This window comes from Rhinoraja longicauda, chromosome 20 (genome assembly GCF_053455715.1).
Source record: "Rhinoraja longicauda isolate Sanriku21f chromosome 20, sRhiLon1.1, whole genome shotgun sequence".
In the NCBI taxonomy this organism is placed as follows: Eukaryota; Metazoa; Chordata; class Chondrichthyes; order Rajiformes; family Arhynchobatidae; genus Rhinoraja; species Rhinoraja longicauda.
The window spans coordinates 68,813-86,423 of record NC_135972.1 but is presented as its reverse complement, the minus strand read 5'-3'; the positions used below and the strand labels follow the sequence as shown (position 1 = coordinate 86,423).

The following is a 17,611-nucleotide window of genomic DNA, read 5'->3' as shown; positions in this document are numbered from 1 at the left end:
CACACCCTCAGCATGCTCACACACCCTCAGCATGCTCACGTCCCCTCATATGTCAATCCCTCAGCATGCTCACTCACCCTCAGCATGCTCACTCACCCTCAGCATGCTCACACACCTTCCAACCCAGGTAGTTTCATGCACATGTGCATGTTTACACGCAGACACAGCTGGTGCTCCAGTACTGCGGCAGATCCAAGTTTGGCCTTCTTGGGAGTGGATCCACAGAACGCAACTGGTTGGGGTGGAGAGATCGGTCACGACCTCAGGACCTCTGTGGACCAGCAGGAGAGGTATTCACAGACATCTTTAACCTCACATTACATAATTCTGAGGTCCCCACCTGCTTTAAAACCACCACTATCCTGATGCCAAAGAAAGGTAGCTGTGATATTCGCCATCATGAGGTGTTTCATGAGACTGGTGAAGATGCACATTAATTCCAGCCTGCCGTACAGCTTTGTTCCACTGCAGTTTGTCTACCGTCGCAACATGTCCACAGGGGCTACCATCACATCGGCTCAGAACTCATAACTGGAACACCTAGGCCACAAGGACATATACATCAGATTCCTAGTTATCAACTATTGCTCTACCTTCAACACCATAATCTCATCTCCTGGATTAGGAGTCCCATCTACCACTGGAAACTCAATCTTCTGACCCATAGACCACAATCAGTGAGAATAGGCAACAACACATCCTCCACAATAATACTCAATATCAGTGCCTTGCAAGGATGTGTTCTCAGTCCACTACTAGTCTCCTTATACATTTACTACTGTGCAGCCAAATTCTGCTCTAAGTTCATCTACAAATTTGTAGGTGACACCACTGAGGTGGGCCGGATCATGAACATTAATGAGATGGAGTACAGGAAAGACACAGAGAGCTTAGTAACATAGTGACAGGACAATAACCTCTCCCTCAATGTCAGCAAGACAAAGGAGCTTGTTGTCAGCTTCAGGAAGCATGGTGTGGTACATGCCTACATTGGCATCAATGGTGCTGAAGTGGAAATGGTTAAGAGCTTCAAGTTCCGTGACGTTAATATTGCCAATGATCTGCGATGGACCAACCATACTGATGCGATGGACAATGTACACCAACACCTCTGCTTTCTCAGGAGACTGAGAAATTTCGGCATGTCTCCAACGACGCTTACAAACTTCTTTACGTAGAAAGCATACTGTTTTGTTGCTTCACAGCTTGGTTTGAGAACAACTCTGCCCAAAATGGCTAGATATTGGAGAGTTGTGAATGTAGCCCAGTCCATCCCACAGACCAGACTCTCCTCCACTGCTCCATCTACACTTCACACTATCTCAGGAAAGCAGCCAACATAATCAAGCTCCTTTCCCAGGTCATTGCTTCTTCTCCTCACTCCTGTCATTCAGAGGATACAGGAGGTTGAAAGCACGTATCACCAGAACTGAAGAACAGCTTCTTCCCCTTTGTTATAAGATTTCTAAATGGTTCTTCGTAGGGTACAGTCTTGGTCCTCCAATCTACTTCATTGTGGACGTTTTCTATGGAAATGCTACGTTACAATGCCGAGAACTATATTCTGCACTCTGGATATTTCTCTTTGCTCTGCCTTTTGTATGTATTTGGCTTGATTGAATAATATTATCTGATTTGATTTGATTGGATAGCGTGCAAACAAAAGCTTTCAAGGTACCATGGAACACACGAGAATAATAAACGTAAACTCCAAAAATCAGCGCAAAAGGGAGCAGGTAGGGTGGCACACAGCAGTGATGGCTCCAACCAAAACTTTTAAGCTTTTGAACCTGTGCTAGGCTCTATAACACTGACTACTTTACATGGGTCACTTATGATGTAGACATTCTTGTGATGTTGCAACAAGATTTCATAATTAGATCATAGTTGAATAAACTAATTGCTGGTGTCCATTAGAATGAATGTAGCACAAGACAAACTCATGGTCAGTATAGTCACATGGTTGAACAACAACTAACAGCAGGAAGTGTTGTGTGATAACAAAACAGGAATATGGAACCGCAAAGATCTGGTTATTTTAACTGCAGTAAGAAATATCATTTGCTCATGAGAAGCTCAGGGAATGTTTTCTATCATGAATTCCAGTAGGATTACCAATTACAGTTTCTGTTTCTCTGGAGTTATGACTACATTTTTGTATAAAGGGCATATGTGATTTGTGCATGATAAACTATGATCTTGAAGGATGATACAGTCTGAAAAAAACTACATATAACTTTCTAAGACAAAAATTAACGGCTTCATGTGCACATCATTTTGTTCTTCACCATCATCACACGTGGAAAGTGGAACACGTTTACTAGGTCTGAACTTTACATGCACCCAGCCCGATAAACTGTATCCATATATGAGAGACGGTTGAACAAATGACAAACGTTTAAACAGCAAACCCAATAATTCAAAGTATGCTGACTTGAAGGAGTCATGATATTCAATGCATTGTTCCTTATGCCTTGGAAATTATACAATTCTAAATCTATTTCAACCTACTATTTGCTATTTATGCTTTTTATAAAGATTTGCTTCCAAGAAAAGGGCACATTAATGTTCAACCCAAAAACAATACCAGAAGACGTACAAATAAATGCAATCTTGATATGATTCAAGATTTTTAGCATTCAGTTTTTTTTAATTCTTTGATGACATAAGGATCCTAATTAATGCCAATGAGTCAAGAAGGCTCAAGAGTTTTTAAACTAATTATTTTTTGAAACTTTAGTTAAATGTATTTAGTAACTTGTTATAATCTAGACCAGTGCCTGAAAAGTCTGGAAGCAGATTCAAATTTAATATGGAAGTGGATACCAACTATAGAAGCTACAATTACAATTTTCAAAAGACATTTGAACAGATATGGATAGGAAAAGTTCTGAAGAATATGGATCAAATGCAGACAAATGGTACTAGCCCAGAATGTTAACTTGGTCAGCATGGACATGGTAGGCAGAAAGGCGTGTTGCCAAGTTGTAGAGCACTAAGACTCTTATAGTATATTTTTTAATCGGATAAAGACAAAGAAAATTGGAGAGCACTGGGAAAGTGCAGGACTAACTGACTGACTCTTTCAAACAGCTGTCACACACTTAATGGGCCAAAGAGCTTCCTTTGGTACTGTATCATCCTTCAAATTGCATTTTCTTCAATTCTATTTCAAGAAACTCTTGCACCATTCACTACACCAAGATGTTCCAAAATACTTTGCAATCAAATAAGTATTTCATTGTTTTAATGAAGGAAATATAGTCATTGATTTGCATAGAGCAATCTTTCACAAATAGCAGTGTGACGATGATCAAATAATCTATGTGTGGTTGGAAAATAAATAACAACAGGACCTTGGAATAACTTTAAAATTTGTCTTTGCCATAATGATGTGGAATTGTGCACATCTACCAGACTGGGCAGATGGGGAATTGGTTTAATGTCTAACCTGAAAGATGGCGCTTCCTTCATAGTCAAGACAAATGCGGGTCCCTTGAAGGCAGAAGCAGGGGAACTTATTATGGGGAACAAGGAAATGGCAGATGAGTTGAACAGGTACTTTGGATCTGTCTTCACTAAGGAAGTCACCAACAATCTCCCAGATGTACTAGTGGACAGAGGTCCTAGGGTGACAGAGGAACTGAAGGAAATTCACATTAGGTAGGAAATGGTGTTGGGTAGACTGATGGGACTGAAGGCTGATAAATCCCCAGAGTCTGATGGTCTGCATCCCAGGGTACTTAAGGAAGTGGCTCTAGAAATTGTGGACGCATTGGTGATCATTTTCCAATGTTCTATAGATTCAGGATCAGTTCCTGTGGATTGGAGAGTAACTAATGTTATCCCACTTTTTAAGAAAGGAGGAAGAGAGAAAACGGGAAATTATAGACCAGTTAGCCTGACATCAGTGGTGGGGAAGATGCTGGAAATTATAAAAGAAGAAATTGCGGAACATTTGGAATATTGGTAACAATATCGTTCCGAGTCAGCATGGATTTACGAAGGGGAAATCATGCTTGACTAATCTTCTGGAATTTTTTGAGGATGTAACTAGGAAAATAGACAAGGGAGAGCCAGTGGATGTAGTGTACCTGGACTTTCAGAAAGCCTTTGATGAAGGGATTAAAAGTAACATTAGCAAATTTGCAGATGACACAAACCTGGGTGGCAGTGTGAACTGTGAGGAGGATGCTATGAGGATGCAGGGTGACTGGGACAGGTTGTGTGAGTGGGCAGATGCAGTTTAATGTGGATAAATGTGAGGTAATCCACTTTGGTGGAAAGAACAGGAAGGCAGATTATTATCTGAATGGTGTCAAGTTAGGAAACGGGGAAGTACAAAGAGATCTGGGTGTCCTTGTTTATCAGTCACTTAAAGTCTGAAGAAGGGTCTCGAACCGAAACGTCACCCATTCCTTCTCTCCCGAGATGCTGCCTGACCTGCTGAGTTACTCCAGCATTTTGTGAATAAATCGATTTGTACCAGCATCTGCAGTTATTTTCTTATACTTAAAGTTAGCATGCAGGCAGTGAAGAAAGCTAATGGCATGTTGGCCTTTATGACAAGAGGAGTTGAGTATAGGAGCAAAGAGGTCTTTCTGCAGTTGTACAGGGCCCTAGTGAGACCGCACATGGAGTACTGTGTGCAGTTTTGGTCTCCAAATTTGAGGAAGGATATTCTTGCTATTGAGGGCGTGCAGCGTAGGCACATTAGGTTAATTCCCAGAATGGCGGGACTGTCGTATGTTGAAAGACTGGAGCGACTAGGCTTGTATACGCTGGAATTCAGAAGGCTGAGGGGGGATCTTATTGAAACATAAGATTATTAAGGGATTGGACACATTAGAGGCAGGAAACATGTTCCCAATGTTGGGGGAGTCCAGAACCAGGGGCCATATTTCTCAGTCAGAGAGCTGTAAATCTGTGGAATTCTCTGCCTCAGAGGCAGTGGAGGCCAATTCTCTGGATGCTTTCAAGAGAGCTACATAGAGCTCTTAAAGATAGCGGAGTCAGGGAGTATGGGGAGAAGGCAGGAACGGGGTACTGATTGTGAATGATCAGCCATGATCACATTGAATGGCGGTGCTGGCTCAAAGGGCTGAATGGCCTACTCCTGCACCTATTGTCTGTCTATTGTCTATTTGAACCTTCTCCACTGCAATCAAGGGAAATCACTAGAACTAGTGCAAATTTAAGCTATGAACAAATTAACTCAATTTACACCTAGTTAAGTGTTCTAAGTGAACTTTTCATTGCATTTGCTTCTTGTCCAATCCCTCAGGGCTATTAGTGCAAGTTTCTGTGGTGGCGTACACGTCCTACACAGGATGTGCAGACTCTTCTGGGGCAAGTAGTGTATGGCAGGATTTACATGAGGGTAGTTTGTAATATGTACATGGATCTGTTTGTGCTTCCCATGATTTCACTCATTTGGGATACTCAGTGTCCTCAAAGTTCCTTCTCCATTCTGAGCAGTCATGGTTCAGGATTTCCACAAGTTGAAAATAATATTACATTTTATCAAGAAAGCTTTGACTATCCTCATATCTTGCAGTATTTTTGCTGTCCTCACAAGATCTCTAGTTATAGATTATTTGTTTCAGAAATCTGGCGTCAGGCATACAGACAAAACATCCCATCCATCAGAGCCTGTTGGGGTGAAAATTGTTAGCCTGGGAGAGAACCCCGTGGCACTTTAAACCATAAGCCAAAACAAACCATTTGGCCTTAAAACAGCTAAATTTGCCATTTTTAATCATTTCCTCCTCTTAATGTTTCAACCATTTAGCACTCTTGAAATCCTTTGAGAATTCTTTATGCCGATTGGTCACTCAACCAAATTGAAGAAACCTTTGTTACCGGGCTCTCAAATCCCCACGAGCTGTCATCTGATAAAAGCAGATGTCAAAATCCCAATAGAAATCACAAGTCTTGATTGTTGCAGAGAATTCCCCCCTCTTCCCCGTCACTCACTCACTGTGGTAATCAACAAGTGCAGTCGCTGTGCCTCTTGCTACAAACACTATTTACTTTGGGAAATATTGCTGCATTAGGATATTATTAATATACACCATAACGGCAGCGGCTGACTAGCAGTCTGTCCGTCTTTTTTTTGTTGAGTGTCGGTGTTGGGATGATTTTTATATATATATTTTTGGTTGTGTATGTGTGGGAGGGGGTGGTGGTGTGTGGGGGGTGGGTGTGGGGAACTTTTCTCTTCCTCACCGCGCGGGGTGCGGCTCGGCTGCGGGGCCTAACATCCCCCGGTGCGGCTCGGCGGCTGGACTTTACATCCCGGTGCGGCTTGGCCGCTGGACTTTACATCCCGGTGCGGCTTGGCCGCTGGACTTACATCGCCCGGTGCAGCTCGGCTGCGGGGCTTAACACCGCCCGGTGCAACTCGGCTGCGGGGCTTAACACCGCCCGGTGCAACTCGGCTGCGGGGCTTAACACCGCCCGGTGCAACTCGGCTGCGGGACTTTACATCGCCCGGTGCAGCTCGGCTGCGGGGCTTAACACCGCCCGGTGCAGCTCGGCTGCGGGGCTTAACACCGCCCGGTGCAACTCGGCTGCGGGACTTAACACCGCCCGGTGCGGCTCGGCTGCGGGACTTTTCGCCGCTGGTGCGGCTCGGCTGCGGGACTTAACACCGCCCGGTGCGGCTTGGCTGCGGGACTTTTCACCGCTGGTGCGGCTCGGCTGCGGGACTTAGCTGCGCAAGGCTTGGTCGCGGGCCTTTCATCGCCCGGTTCGGCCGCGAGACGTTTCAGCGCCCGGTGCGGGGACTGTGCGGGTCGGTCGGGGACGAGCTGTCTGTCCGTGGGCGTGGGGAAGAGAGGGGAAGTTTTGTTGCCTCCATCACAGTGAGGGGGTGTTTGGAGTCACTGTGATGGACGTTTGTGTTGGGGTTATGTGTCTTGTGTTCTTTTTTTTTTCTATGACTGCTATGTAGTTTCGTTCGGTACTTCGGTACCGAACGACAAATAAAGCTCTGTTATACCTGTTATGTTATAGATTCAGTGAGCAATTCAAATGGCCTCCTTTCCTTCTGTAACCATTCTAAATATTGTGCAAATATTAATTGCAGAATATATTACCAAAATACAAAGCACTCTGTTAGTAGAATTATTTTGATTGGATTAAGATTAAAAGAAAGTGACTACCAGTATGTAGTGTGTTTAAAACAAATAAACACAGTGTTTTGTAATTCCACCTTCAATTTGAAAACACTGCACAGGCTGTCCCTGGACGCCCGCCCACAGGTCAATTTTGTCCGCGAGTCAGAAAATATACAAAAGTCATTTGATGCGATAATCAACCCACCACAGTATTGTAATGAATGGCATCAAAAGCACATACAACTTATAAGAGAGAACAATTATTAAAAGTGGGAGAGGAAACTAGTTCAGTCATTTGCAGGAACTAATGTTTGTTGGACATGAATTTAATATACAGCAAGTAGTTTGGCTATAACGCAATAGTTAAACTGCTGACTCCTCTCGTAGTAGAAAATCATGTTATCAAAACAATTGTGTTGAAAGGTGGTAGGGGCTCGAGTGTTTCAAACTTGCAATCACAAAGTTATTTTTCCTGCAGATTTTTCAAAAATTGAAGGTCTTTTTAATACAATAAGTTTATTTTTGCTACTGCAAGCTAAAAGGACAAATACCTGGAAAATAAATTGCTTAATAGAACATGGTTTTATGGTTGTATGGGCAGCATGGTGGCGCAGCAGTAGAGTTGCTGCCTTACAGCACCAGAGACCCGGGTTCGATCCTGACTACGGGTGCTGTCTATACGAAATCTGTGCCTTCTCCCAGTGACCTGTGTGGATTTTCTCCGGGATCTCAGGTTTCCTTCCACACTCGAACAATGTACAGGTTTGTAGGTTAATTGGCTTAGTATAATTGTAAATTGTCCCTAGCATGCTTAGGATAATATAAGTATGCGGGGATCGTTGGTCAGTACAGATTCGGTGGGCCAAAGGGCCTGTTTCCCGAAACGGCACCCATCCAGAGATGCTGCCGGTTCCGCTGAGTTATTCCAGCTTTTCTTTGTCTATCTTTATTGTAAACCAGCATCTGCTGTTCCTTCCTAAACTTAATGATACAATACGATAGAACTTTAATTATCCCAGGAGGTAAATTGGTCTGCCAACAGCCATAAAACACATGATATATGAAACATGCTGAGGTATGGTGAAAAGTGGGTGAGTGGGTGAGCTGTATTGTCCAAGATGCTCCGCAGTTTGGGAAGCATCTTCCCCTCCAATACCACCTCCAGTGAATCCAACTCAACCCCCAGGACGGAGCCAGCCTTCATGATGAGCTTGTTAATTCTGTTGGCGTCCACAGCCTTCACCCTGCTGCCCCAGCACATGACCGTGAAGAAGATGGCACTGACCACCACCGATTGATAGAACATCTGCATCATCTTACTGCAGACGTTGACAGAGCAGAGCCTCTTCAGAAAGTACAGACAGATCTGTCCCTTCTTATACAGTGCCTCAGCATTCCTGGACTAGTCCACTTTACTGTCCAGGTAAACTTCAAGGTACGTGTACTCCTTGGTAAACTGCACATCCACACCCTGGATGAAGACAGGGGTGTTCCTCTCCTCCTAAAGTTCACCACTAACTCATTAGTCTTGTCGATGTTGAGCTGCAGGTGATTCAGCCCACACCACTCAACAAAGTTGTTGACTTCACCTCTGTATTCAGCTTCCCTCCCCTCACTGATGCGGCCCAAAATTGCAGAGTCATCCGAAAAATTCTGCAGGTGGCAGTTGTATCTGACGTCCGAGGTGTAGATGGTGATCAGGAAGGGAGAGAGGACCGTCCCCTGTGGGGCCCCTGTGTTGCTCACTATCATGTCCGAGGCACAGTTCTGTAGCCTGCCAAATTGCGTCCAAAGTCACGTGGTTGAAATCCCCCGAGATAGCGATGAAAGCACTCGGGTGTGGTGTCTGGAGTCTCTGTGACTGTGTGGATGACGTCACATGCGCGCAGCGGGTTGGCGGAGGGAAGAATGTAAACAACCACCACAATGGCCTGTGAGAATTCCCTGGGCATGTACTATGGACGAAGACCCACAGCCATCAGTTCAAAGACCGGGTCACACACACGCTCCTTAACCGTGATGTGACCAGGGTTGCACCATTTGTTGTGAAACATGATTGCACAAGTGTAGATAGAAGTAATTGCTGCTCAATTTCAATGACCACCCACTGTTAAAGTAGCATCTGTGTTGTTAAAGAGACAACTAGACCAAGTGGACCCATTGGGCCCAAACCACACCGGCATTGGTGCAGCACCCTCTCCTCCCCCACTCCCCTCTCTCCTCCCCCACTCCCCTCTCTCCCCTCCCCTCCCCCTCCCTCTCTTCCCCCCTTCCCCCTAGGGTTGCCTCTCCTGCATTGGTGCAGCACCCGCTCCTCCCCCACTCCCCCCTCCCCAAAGACACTAGAGGAGCAAGATGAATCACTCCGTCGAAATCGCCTATACTGAAGTGTAGTACACAAAGGAGCGGAACGGCCGCCATTTTAGTAGGCAAAACTTGCCATTCACTATGGCTCTCGTAGTGTAATCAGTGTTCCCAATGGGGGAACAGTATGTGTGATGATACCATTAAAATGCAGAATATATCTCCTATCAATTCACAGATGTGTGTTATTTTTCCTTTTAAATGTTTCTGCAAGTTTCTGCCTACTAAAATGGCGCCATGACATGCTACGGTTTTTAGGGTCAAGTGGTCTATCTTGCTCTGCTATATTATCTTTGCTCCACCCCTCCCTCCTCCACTCCACCCCCTCCCTCCCTCCCCCACCCCCCTCCACCTCTCTTCTCCCTCCCGGGAGCAACCAGCAGTTGCCGTAGCAACCCACCTCTCGGCCCGGGGGGCCACCATTGGTGGAGTGGGGGTGAGGGGCGAAGAGTCCTGTCACGTCCCGGTGCGGGGATATTCAGTGGTAGATGGCAGCGGCTCTCCCACTGTTGCTGAGCCGCTGGACTCTGAGCCGGGTGGGGAGAGGGGACGGGGGAGAGGAGGGGGGACGGGGGAGCCGAGGGCAGGCCCAGTGCCAGGCCCAAGCCTCAGCCTCCACCAATGCCCAGCCTCACCTCCGCTGCTGCCGCCTTTCCCCTTGGCACATCTCAGGCTTGCGGTTACCCGGTCATGTCCAGGCCCAGGCTCCGGCTCCGGCTGCTCCCCCCGGCACCAGGCCTGGTTCTCCCACCCCCAAGAGACAGGCGGCCGAGCAATGCTCAACGGGCCCCAACTGCGCTGGCGCGGACGCATCTGTTCTGCGCACGAGCGGATGCGACGGCCATCTTACGTAAGTACCAGATCAACGGGCCCCAACTACGTAGGCGCGGACGCATCTGTTCTGCGCACGAGCGGATGCGACGGCCATCTTACGTAAGTACCAGATCAACGGAGCTCCAACTGCGCATGCGTGGTTTTTAAACTTTAAAATGTGAATAACTTTTAAAAATAGAACACCGATTTCAATGAAACTTCTTCCATAGGACCACAGATGACGGTAAGGTGGGCCTAAAATTGTCGCGCTATCATGTACCTTTTTGGCTGTAGTTCAGGAACAAGCGAACAAACGCGAGTTTTAGTATATAGATGGTGTCAGATTACTGCAGGGAGGTTACAAGAAAACAATGACAGGTTTTTGTTCTGCTTGTCAATTTCCAAAGTAACTTTTAACTTCTCCCCATAACCTCTGACACATGTACTAATCAAGAATCTATCTATCTTTGGTCATAAGGTCATAGGAATAGGAGTAGAATTAGGCCATTTGGCCCATTAAGTCTACTCCATCATTCAATCATGGATGTAACTAAGGAACATAAGGAACTGTCGATGCTGGAATCTTGAGCAAAACACAAAGTGTTGGAGGAACTCAGTGGGTCAGGCAGCATCTGTGGAAGAATCTGTGGATAGTCTATCTGTGGACAGTCGATGCTTCAGGTCCAGACCCTTCTTCAAACGGAATAATCAGCAACTAATGGTGTTCTTTCCCATACTGACATTAATAATACATATTCTTTTCAACTAAACTTCTGATGTTTGCCTTATAAAAAATGCCCCCCTTGGCCCCTCCGCTAATACCAGAGTGGATTGCCACTGAATTGTAGGCAAAAATAATTTCACCGTACTTTGGTACAGATGAGAATAAAGTAACATTGTACTTGTCGGAAGAGTAAATGTGAAAACTCGTATTGCCAAACCTCCTCACAACTGATTCCCATCACCGTTACACGAATCTGTTTACAACTCTCCAAAACGGAATTAAAAATACAATCTCTTTTGGCAATTAATGAATGTTACAGTTCTATTAGAATTTGTTCTATGTCCAGTAAGTTACCTTGGCTACTAATTCGGCCAATGTGCAAAATATTAGACAATCCACTATTAATCAAAAGGATAGCCATCGCAAAAAAAACAAATTATAATTTACAAACTACTTGAACATACTCAAAAGTATCTCATTAACTTACTGTGAGAATAAATTACGGATAGGGCATCTCCTTTACACTGATGTACAGGAGCTGCTTGTGGCGAAGATATTTACTGGGAAAGGGATGACTGTTGGTTTAAAGATCACAAGTCGGTCAAACCGCCTGCAAACTGTTGGGATTTCGTCAAACGACGTCGCCGCCAGAGAATCGGTTACGAGATGGGATTGAAAATGGAGCTGCAGCGAAAAAGTGAAGATGGGAGGCAGGGCGGGCGGCTCGGTGACCGGCCACAGGGACCAGCGGCGGGCCAGGGCTGTCCGACCACCCGGCCCCCTCGCACCCCGGCCCCCTCGCACCCCCCGGCCCCCTCGCACCCCCCGGCCCCGGGCCCCCTCGCACCCCCCCGGCCCCGGGCCCCCTCAAACCCCCCGACCCCCTCGCACCCCCCGGCCCCGGGCCCCCTCGCACCCCCCCGGCCCCGGGCCCCCTCAAACCCCCCGACCCCCTCGCACCCCCCGGCCCCCTCGCACCCCCCCGGCCCCCTCGCACCCCCCCGGCCCCATCGCACCCCCCAGCCCTGGGTCTCCTCGCAACCCCCCGGCCCCGGGCCCCCTCAAACCCCCCGACCCCCCGGCCCCCTCGCACCCCCCCGGCCCCGGGCCCCCTCAAACCCCCCGGCCCCATCGCACCCCCCGGCCCCATCGCACCCCCCGGCCCCATCGCACCCCCCGGCCCCATCGCACCCCCCGGCCCCCTCGCACCCCCCCGGCCCCATCGCACCCCCCGGCCCCCTCGCACCCCCCGGCCCCATCGCACCCCCCGGGCCCCCTCACACCTCTCCCCCGCTCCTCTCCTCACCCTCTCGATATTTCTTGCGCAGTTTCCGATGGACGTTCTTCACCACCCCGGACAGCTTCTCCTGCTCCCGTTTCCTGTCGCCCTCGGAGGCCGTCGCCGCCTGAGCGCCAAACGGCGGCACCGACACTCGCTCGCCCGCCCGGACATTGCACCGACCGACAACCTCCTCCATGTCGCCGACGCGCGGCCCCGCTCGCCGACGCGCGGCCCCGCTCGGCGACGCGCGGCCCCGCTCGGCGACGCGCGGCCCCGCTCGGCGACGCGCGGCCCCGCTGCTTCCTCCACTCCCATCAAACAGCGGGCGGGGCGGGGCGTGGTGACGCTACCTGGTGAGGGGGGTGCGGAGAGGGACCACTGATGATGAGGGAGACGGAGGCGGGGGCGGGGGGAACGTGGGACTACCGGTGAGGGGAGAGATAACTGGTGAGGGGGAGACTACCAGTGAGGGGGGAGGCTGGGGACCAGTGGCTGAAATGTGCCCTTTCAAAGTGTTGTTCCTCGTGTTCTTCCTTCACTCCTGCCCTGAACACCCAAACGAGTGATAGGCGCAGAATTAGGCCATTCGGCCTATTAAGTCCATTCAATCATGGCTGATCGATCTCTCCCTCCATCCTAACCCCATTCTTCTACCTTCTCCACATAACCTCTGACACCAGTATTAATCAAGGTTCAGCTCAGTTTAGTTTATTGTCACGTGTACCGAGGTACAGTGAAAAGCTTTTGTTGCATGCTAACCAGTTAGTAGAAAGACAATACATGATTACAGTAGATGCATTTGTAGAGTACAGATACATGATAAGGTGTAGCCGTGAGCGTGGCCAGTTTGGCTGATTGAAGGTTCATGTTGAATGCTCTCCGTGGCATGGTCCTGACCGTGTGCATCCCTTCTGCAGTGTTGACCGCAGTCAGGAGAGGAGGCTACCATGCCAACTGCTGCACTTATGACCCTGCACTTCAGGCACCCTGGGAGACAGCATACAAGGTGGAAAAAATGAACTAGCACCCAGTTTCTCTATTTGTCATATCATATCATATCATATATATACAGCCGGAAACAGGCCTTTTCGGCCCTCTAAGTCCGTGCCGCCCAGCGATCCCCATACATTAACACTATCCTATACCCACTAGGGACAATTTTTACATTTACCCAGCCAATTAACCTACATACCTGTACGTCTTTGGAGTGTGGGAGGAAACCGAAGATCTCGGAGAAAACCCAAGCAGGTCACGGGGAGAACGTACAAACTCCTTACAGTGCAGCACCCGTAGTCAGGATCGAACCTGAGTCTCCGGCGTGCAAGCATGACAAATATCAAAAGAAGAAAGGAAGAACAAAATATTCACTGGGTGTCTGCACAGAATGCTGCAGTTTGGCTTCTGCTCAAGATGCTGGACCCAAACTGAACCAGTCATGTTGCTGCAGGATTCCTAACTTCTGACTGACTTATGCAGCCACATTGTGTACACTGCTACTCCAGTTCAGTTTCTGGTCAGTGGTAAACCCATTATAGTGATGCCATTGAATGTCGGCGGGGGGGGGGGGGGGGGGGTAATAGCTGACTTTCTCTGTAGATATTGTCATTGCCTGGCATTTGTGTGGCATGAATGTTACTTGTTATAACTCAGTTCAGACCTGGGCATTGTCAGCAACTATCAACTGGACATTGTCCAGGTCTTGCTGCCTTTGGTTGTGGACTGCTCATTATCTAATGAGTTGCAAATAGTGTGGAACTTTGTGTGTGACTATCAGCAAACATCCCTACTTCTGACCTTGTCACCTTGGCATTGATGCAGCTGAAGACGGTTTGGCCTGAGATAGAGAAAGAAACATTTTATTCCAATCATAGATTTCCAGTTTGCCAAGAAGCACTACATTATCATTAATTGATGAATGTTCATATATTTTATAAAGCACCTTGATCAGAAATATGGTATCACAAAATGCTGGAGTAACTCAGCAGGTCAGGCAGCATCTAGGAGAGAGGGAATGGGTGACGTTTTGGGTCGAGACCCTTCTTCAGACTGAAACCTTCTGTCTTCAGACCCTTCTTCAGACTGACGTCTCGACCCTCTCTCCTAGATGCTGCCTGACCTGCTGAGTTACTCCAGTATTTTGTGATACCTTCGATTTGTACCAACATCTGCAGTTATTTTCCTACACAACTTGATCAGAATTAGGCAGGGCGCTCTGTGACGAATGCTATACATGATCAAAACAATGGCATATTTTTAGTAATCTAATCATTTTTCTGAAAAATGTCTCAATATTCTTGCTATGTTAAAATGGCAAATGAATTATTAAATAGGAAATGATACAAATATTTTGTGTTTACTTTAGTAAATGAAATCCACACCAGTATCAGTCAGAGGTTTAGCTCGAGCTTGAAGTATTAAATGAGAGGTGTTGAGAGCTTCCCCCGTTCCATCTTCTGAGCTGCAACTTCTTGCGTGTTTGCAGAAAAGAGGGGGGGAAAAAGGGAGAAAATTATAATTTTGATCTTGGGTTGAAGCTGGAATTGACGTTTGCATTTGCTTCCTTCCTAACAACTCGTTAAGTTGGAAGCGGACACAAAGGAAATGATTATCAGTTGGAACACATATCAGAGGGTTTATGCACAAGATTACATCGGTATACCTGCCAGGAGTAATCCTTATGACGCCTTTGACAATTTTGTGATTAGTCTTTTATGGTAGACTGCTGAGTGCAGGGGTGGGTTTTTCAGCAGTGTATTGGCTCCCTAGAGCATCTCAAAGTGAGGGAGCACTTTACAACAAGCAATTGAATTGTGTGGGCAATATGGTAATTTGAGTACCTTAATTGGTACATGGGACAATAAACTGACTTTTAAACCTTTGAACCTCTACCAGGCTTCCAGGATTTCTAGTGCGGGTGCAGATTAGTCAGAGCATTCCTTTATTGCAACCAAATTTGTCAATTAATGGCAGCATCTATCAAATCCACCAGCAAGGTCCATAGGATATGGGTGTGCGGCAGAAAGTGTGATCAAAACTAAGAGAATTTTCAATATCATTCAATAAGCACCATGGAAATTACTACCAGAGTATTGACTTTTTTACTAAAAAATACTTTATTCATAAATTTGCAAAATAATAATAATAATACAGTACTTATTTGTTGCTGTTCTAAATCCAAGCCATATCATTCCATTTACATTTTGTGAGCATGAAATCAGTTTGCCTTAACACATATCATAGAGCAAATAGTCCAAAGATCAGTTTCTAGCAGATTTTAGTCCCTCAGTATACAGTGGTAATAAAGCCTTAAACAGCAGTCTTTTCCCAATTGAGCATCTGCCATAGCTGCACCAAGCACTTTTCAGGCTGTGGTCTTGACTATGGAAAGCACCCTTGCAAGTGTTCCGTCATGGACATCTCCTTCCACTGACACAGGGGAAACCAGAAGATACATCTCATCAAGTTGATGATCTCTGCACATATTCCTGAGAACAAATGATAGAGCACAGGATTTGTTACACACTCTGTCAAAGATTTCTCTAAGATAATACTGGGTGCCTAGTGTTGATCTGAAATGTTAGCTGGGTAGCACTCTGCCGTTGGAGAGCCCTTCTAAGATCAAAGATGTCCTGGAATGCTTCCCACGAACATTATCCAGAGGATGTCTCCTTGGAGAGGGTACAAAGGAGATTTACTAGAATGTTGCCTGGGTTTCAGCACTTAAGCTACAGAGAGAGGTTGAATCAGGGCCGTTTTTACAGCATTATGGGCCCCCGGGCAAAGCAGTGTACTGGGGCCCCTACCGTTACTCTCCCCCACCTCCCTTTCCCTACCAGCCCCCCCCTGTCGTGCCGGCGAAAAGCACTTACCGAAAAGCACTTAGCGATGGACTTAGGGTGCTACATTGTTGCGAAAAGCACCTACAGATTGCTGTGAGAAGCACTTAGTGACCGAAAATGTTGCGAAAAAAGCACTTATTGAACCTACATTTTTAAAGTAGTATTTATTTATTGCAAGTCACTTAACATACACAGATCAGCATGGGGCCCCTATGCTCGTGGGCCCCCGGGCAAGTGCCCATCAGGCCCATGCGTTAAGACGGCCCTGGGTTGAACAGGTTGGGTCTTTATTCTTTGGAGCGTAGAAGGTTGAGGGGGGACTTGATAGAGGTTTTTTAAATTTTAAGAGGGACGGACAGAGTTGACGTGGGTAGGCTTTTCCCTTTGAGAGTGGGGAAGATTCCAACAAGGGGACATAACTTCAGAATTAAGGGACAAATGTTTAGGGGTAACATGAGGGGTAACTTCTTTACTCAGAGGGTGGTGGCTGTGTGGAATGAGCTTCCGGTGGAAGTGGTGGAGGCAGGATCGATTTTATTATTTAAGAGTAAATTGGATAGGTATATGGATGGGAGGGGATTGGAGGGTTATGGTCTGAGAGCAGGTAGATGAGACTAGGTCAGAGAAAGTGGTCGGCGTGGACTGGTAGGGCCGAACGGGCCTGTTTCCGTGCTGTAATTGTTATATGGTTATTATACGGTTATATGGTTGGATCCGCTTGTACCAAACAATTCTTAGTGATTTTGACATCTTGCTCAGCAATCGACAGTGTTGAGCCAGTGGACAGGGCGCGCTGAGACCTTGACTAAAGACCTTGACTAAAGAACCAACGAGAGAGCAGGCCATTCTAGACTGGGTATTGAGTAATGAGGAAGGGTTAGTTAGCAGTCTTGTTGTGCGAGGCCCCTTGGGCAAGAGTGATCATAATATGGTGGAGTTCTTCATTAGGATGGAGAGTGACAAAGTCGATACAGAAACAAGTGTTCTGAACTTAAAGAAATGTAACTTTGAGGGTATGAGGCGTGAATTGTCCAAGATAGACTGGCGATTGATGCTGAAAGGGTTGACGGTGGACATGCAATGGAAGGCATTTAAAGGTCGCATGGATGAACTACTGCAAGTGTTCATCCCAGTTTGGCAAAAGAACAAACCAGGAAAGGTAGTGCATCCGTGGCTAACAAGGGAAATCAAGGATAGTATTAAAACAAAAGATGAAGCATACAGATTAGCCAGAAAAAGTAGCAAAAGTGGAAGACCTAATAATTAATTTTATGCTCTCTAACTATCTTTTTTTAAAGTTTTGTTCTGAACCATTAATGTAGAAATCCTAAGATTAATTCTGCAGTTTATGCTTTCCCACAGTATTTATTTGATGCATTTAGTTTTGTTGGGCATCCAATGACATTTTGCAGGAACATTATCATTCATAAGGAGACACAAAATCAGATGAAAACTGTAGTTTTGAAAG

At 46.6% G+C, this 17,611-nt stretch overlaps 1 protein-coding gene across 2 annotated transcripts in view; it reads right to left on the bottom strand.

The window, feature by feature from the left end:
- Nucleotides 1-12,566, bottom strand: part of samtor (S-adenosylmethionine sensor upstream of mTORC1) — a 37,480-nt gene extending 24,914 nt beyond the window's left edge. For both annotated transcript variants that reach the window (XM_078416677.1, XM_078416678.1), the window contains exon 1: nt 12,329-12,566. In XM_078416677.1, coding sequence (XP_078272803.1) covers nt 12,329-12,500 — 172 coding nt within the window. In that variant the 5' untranslated portion in view covers nt 12,501-12,566. The remainder of the gene's footprint in view (nt 1-12,328) is intronic.
- Nucleotides 12,567-17,611: the final 5,045 nt, after the last annotated feature.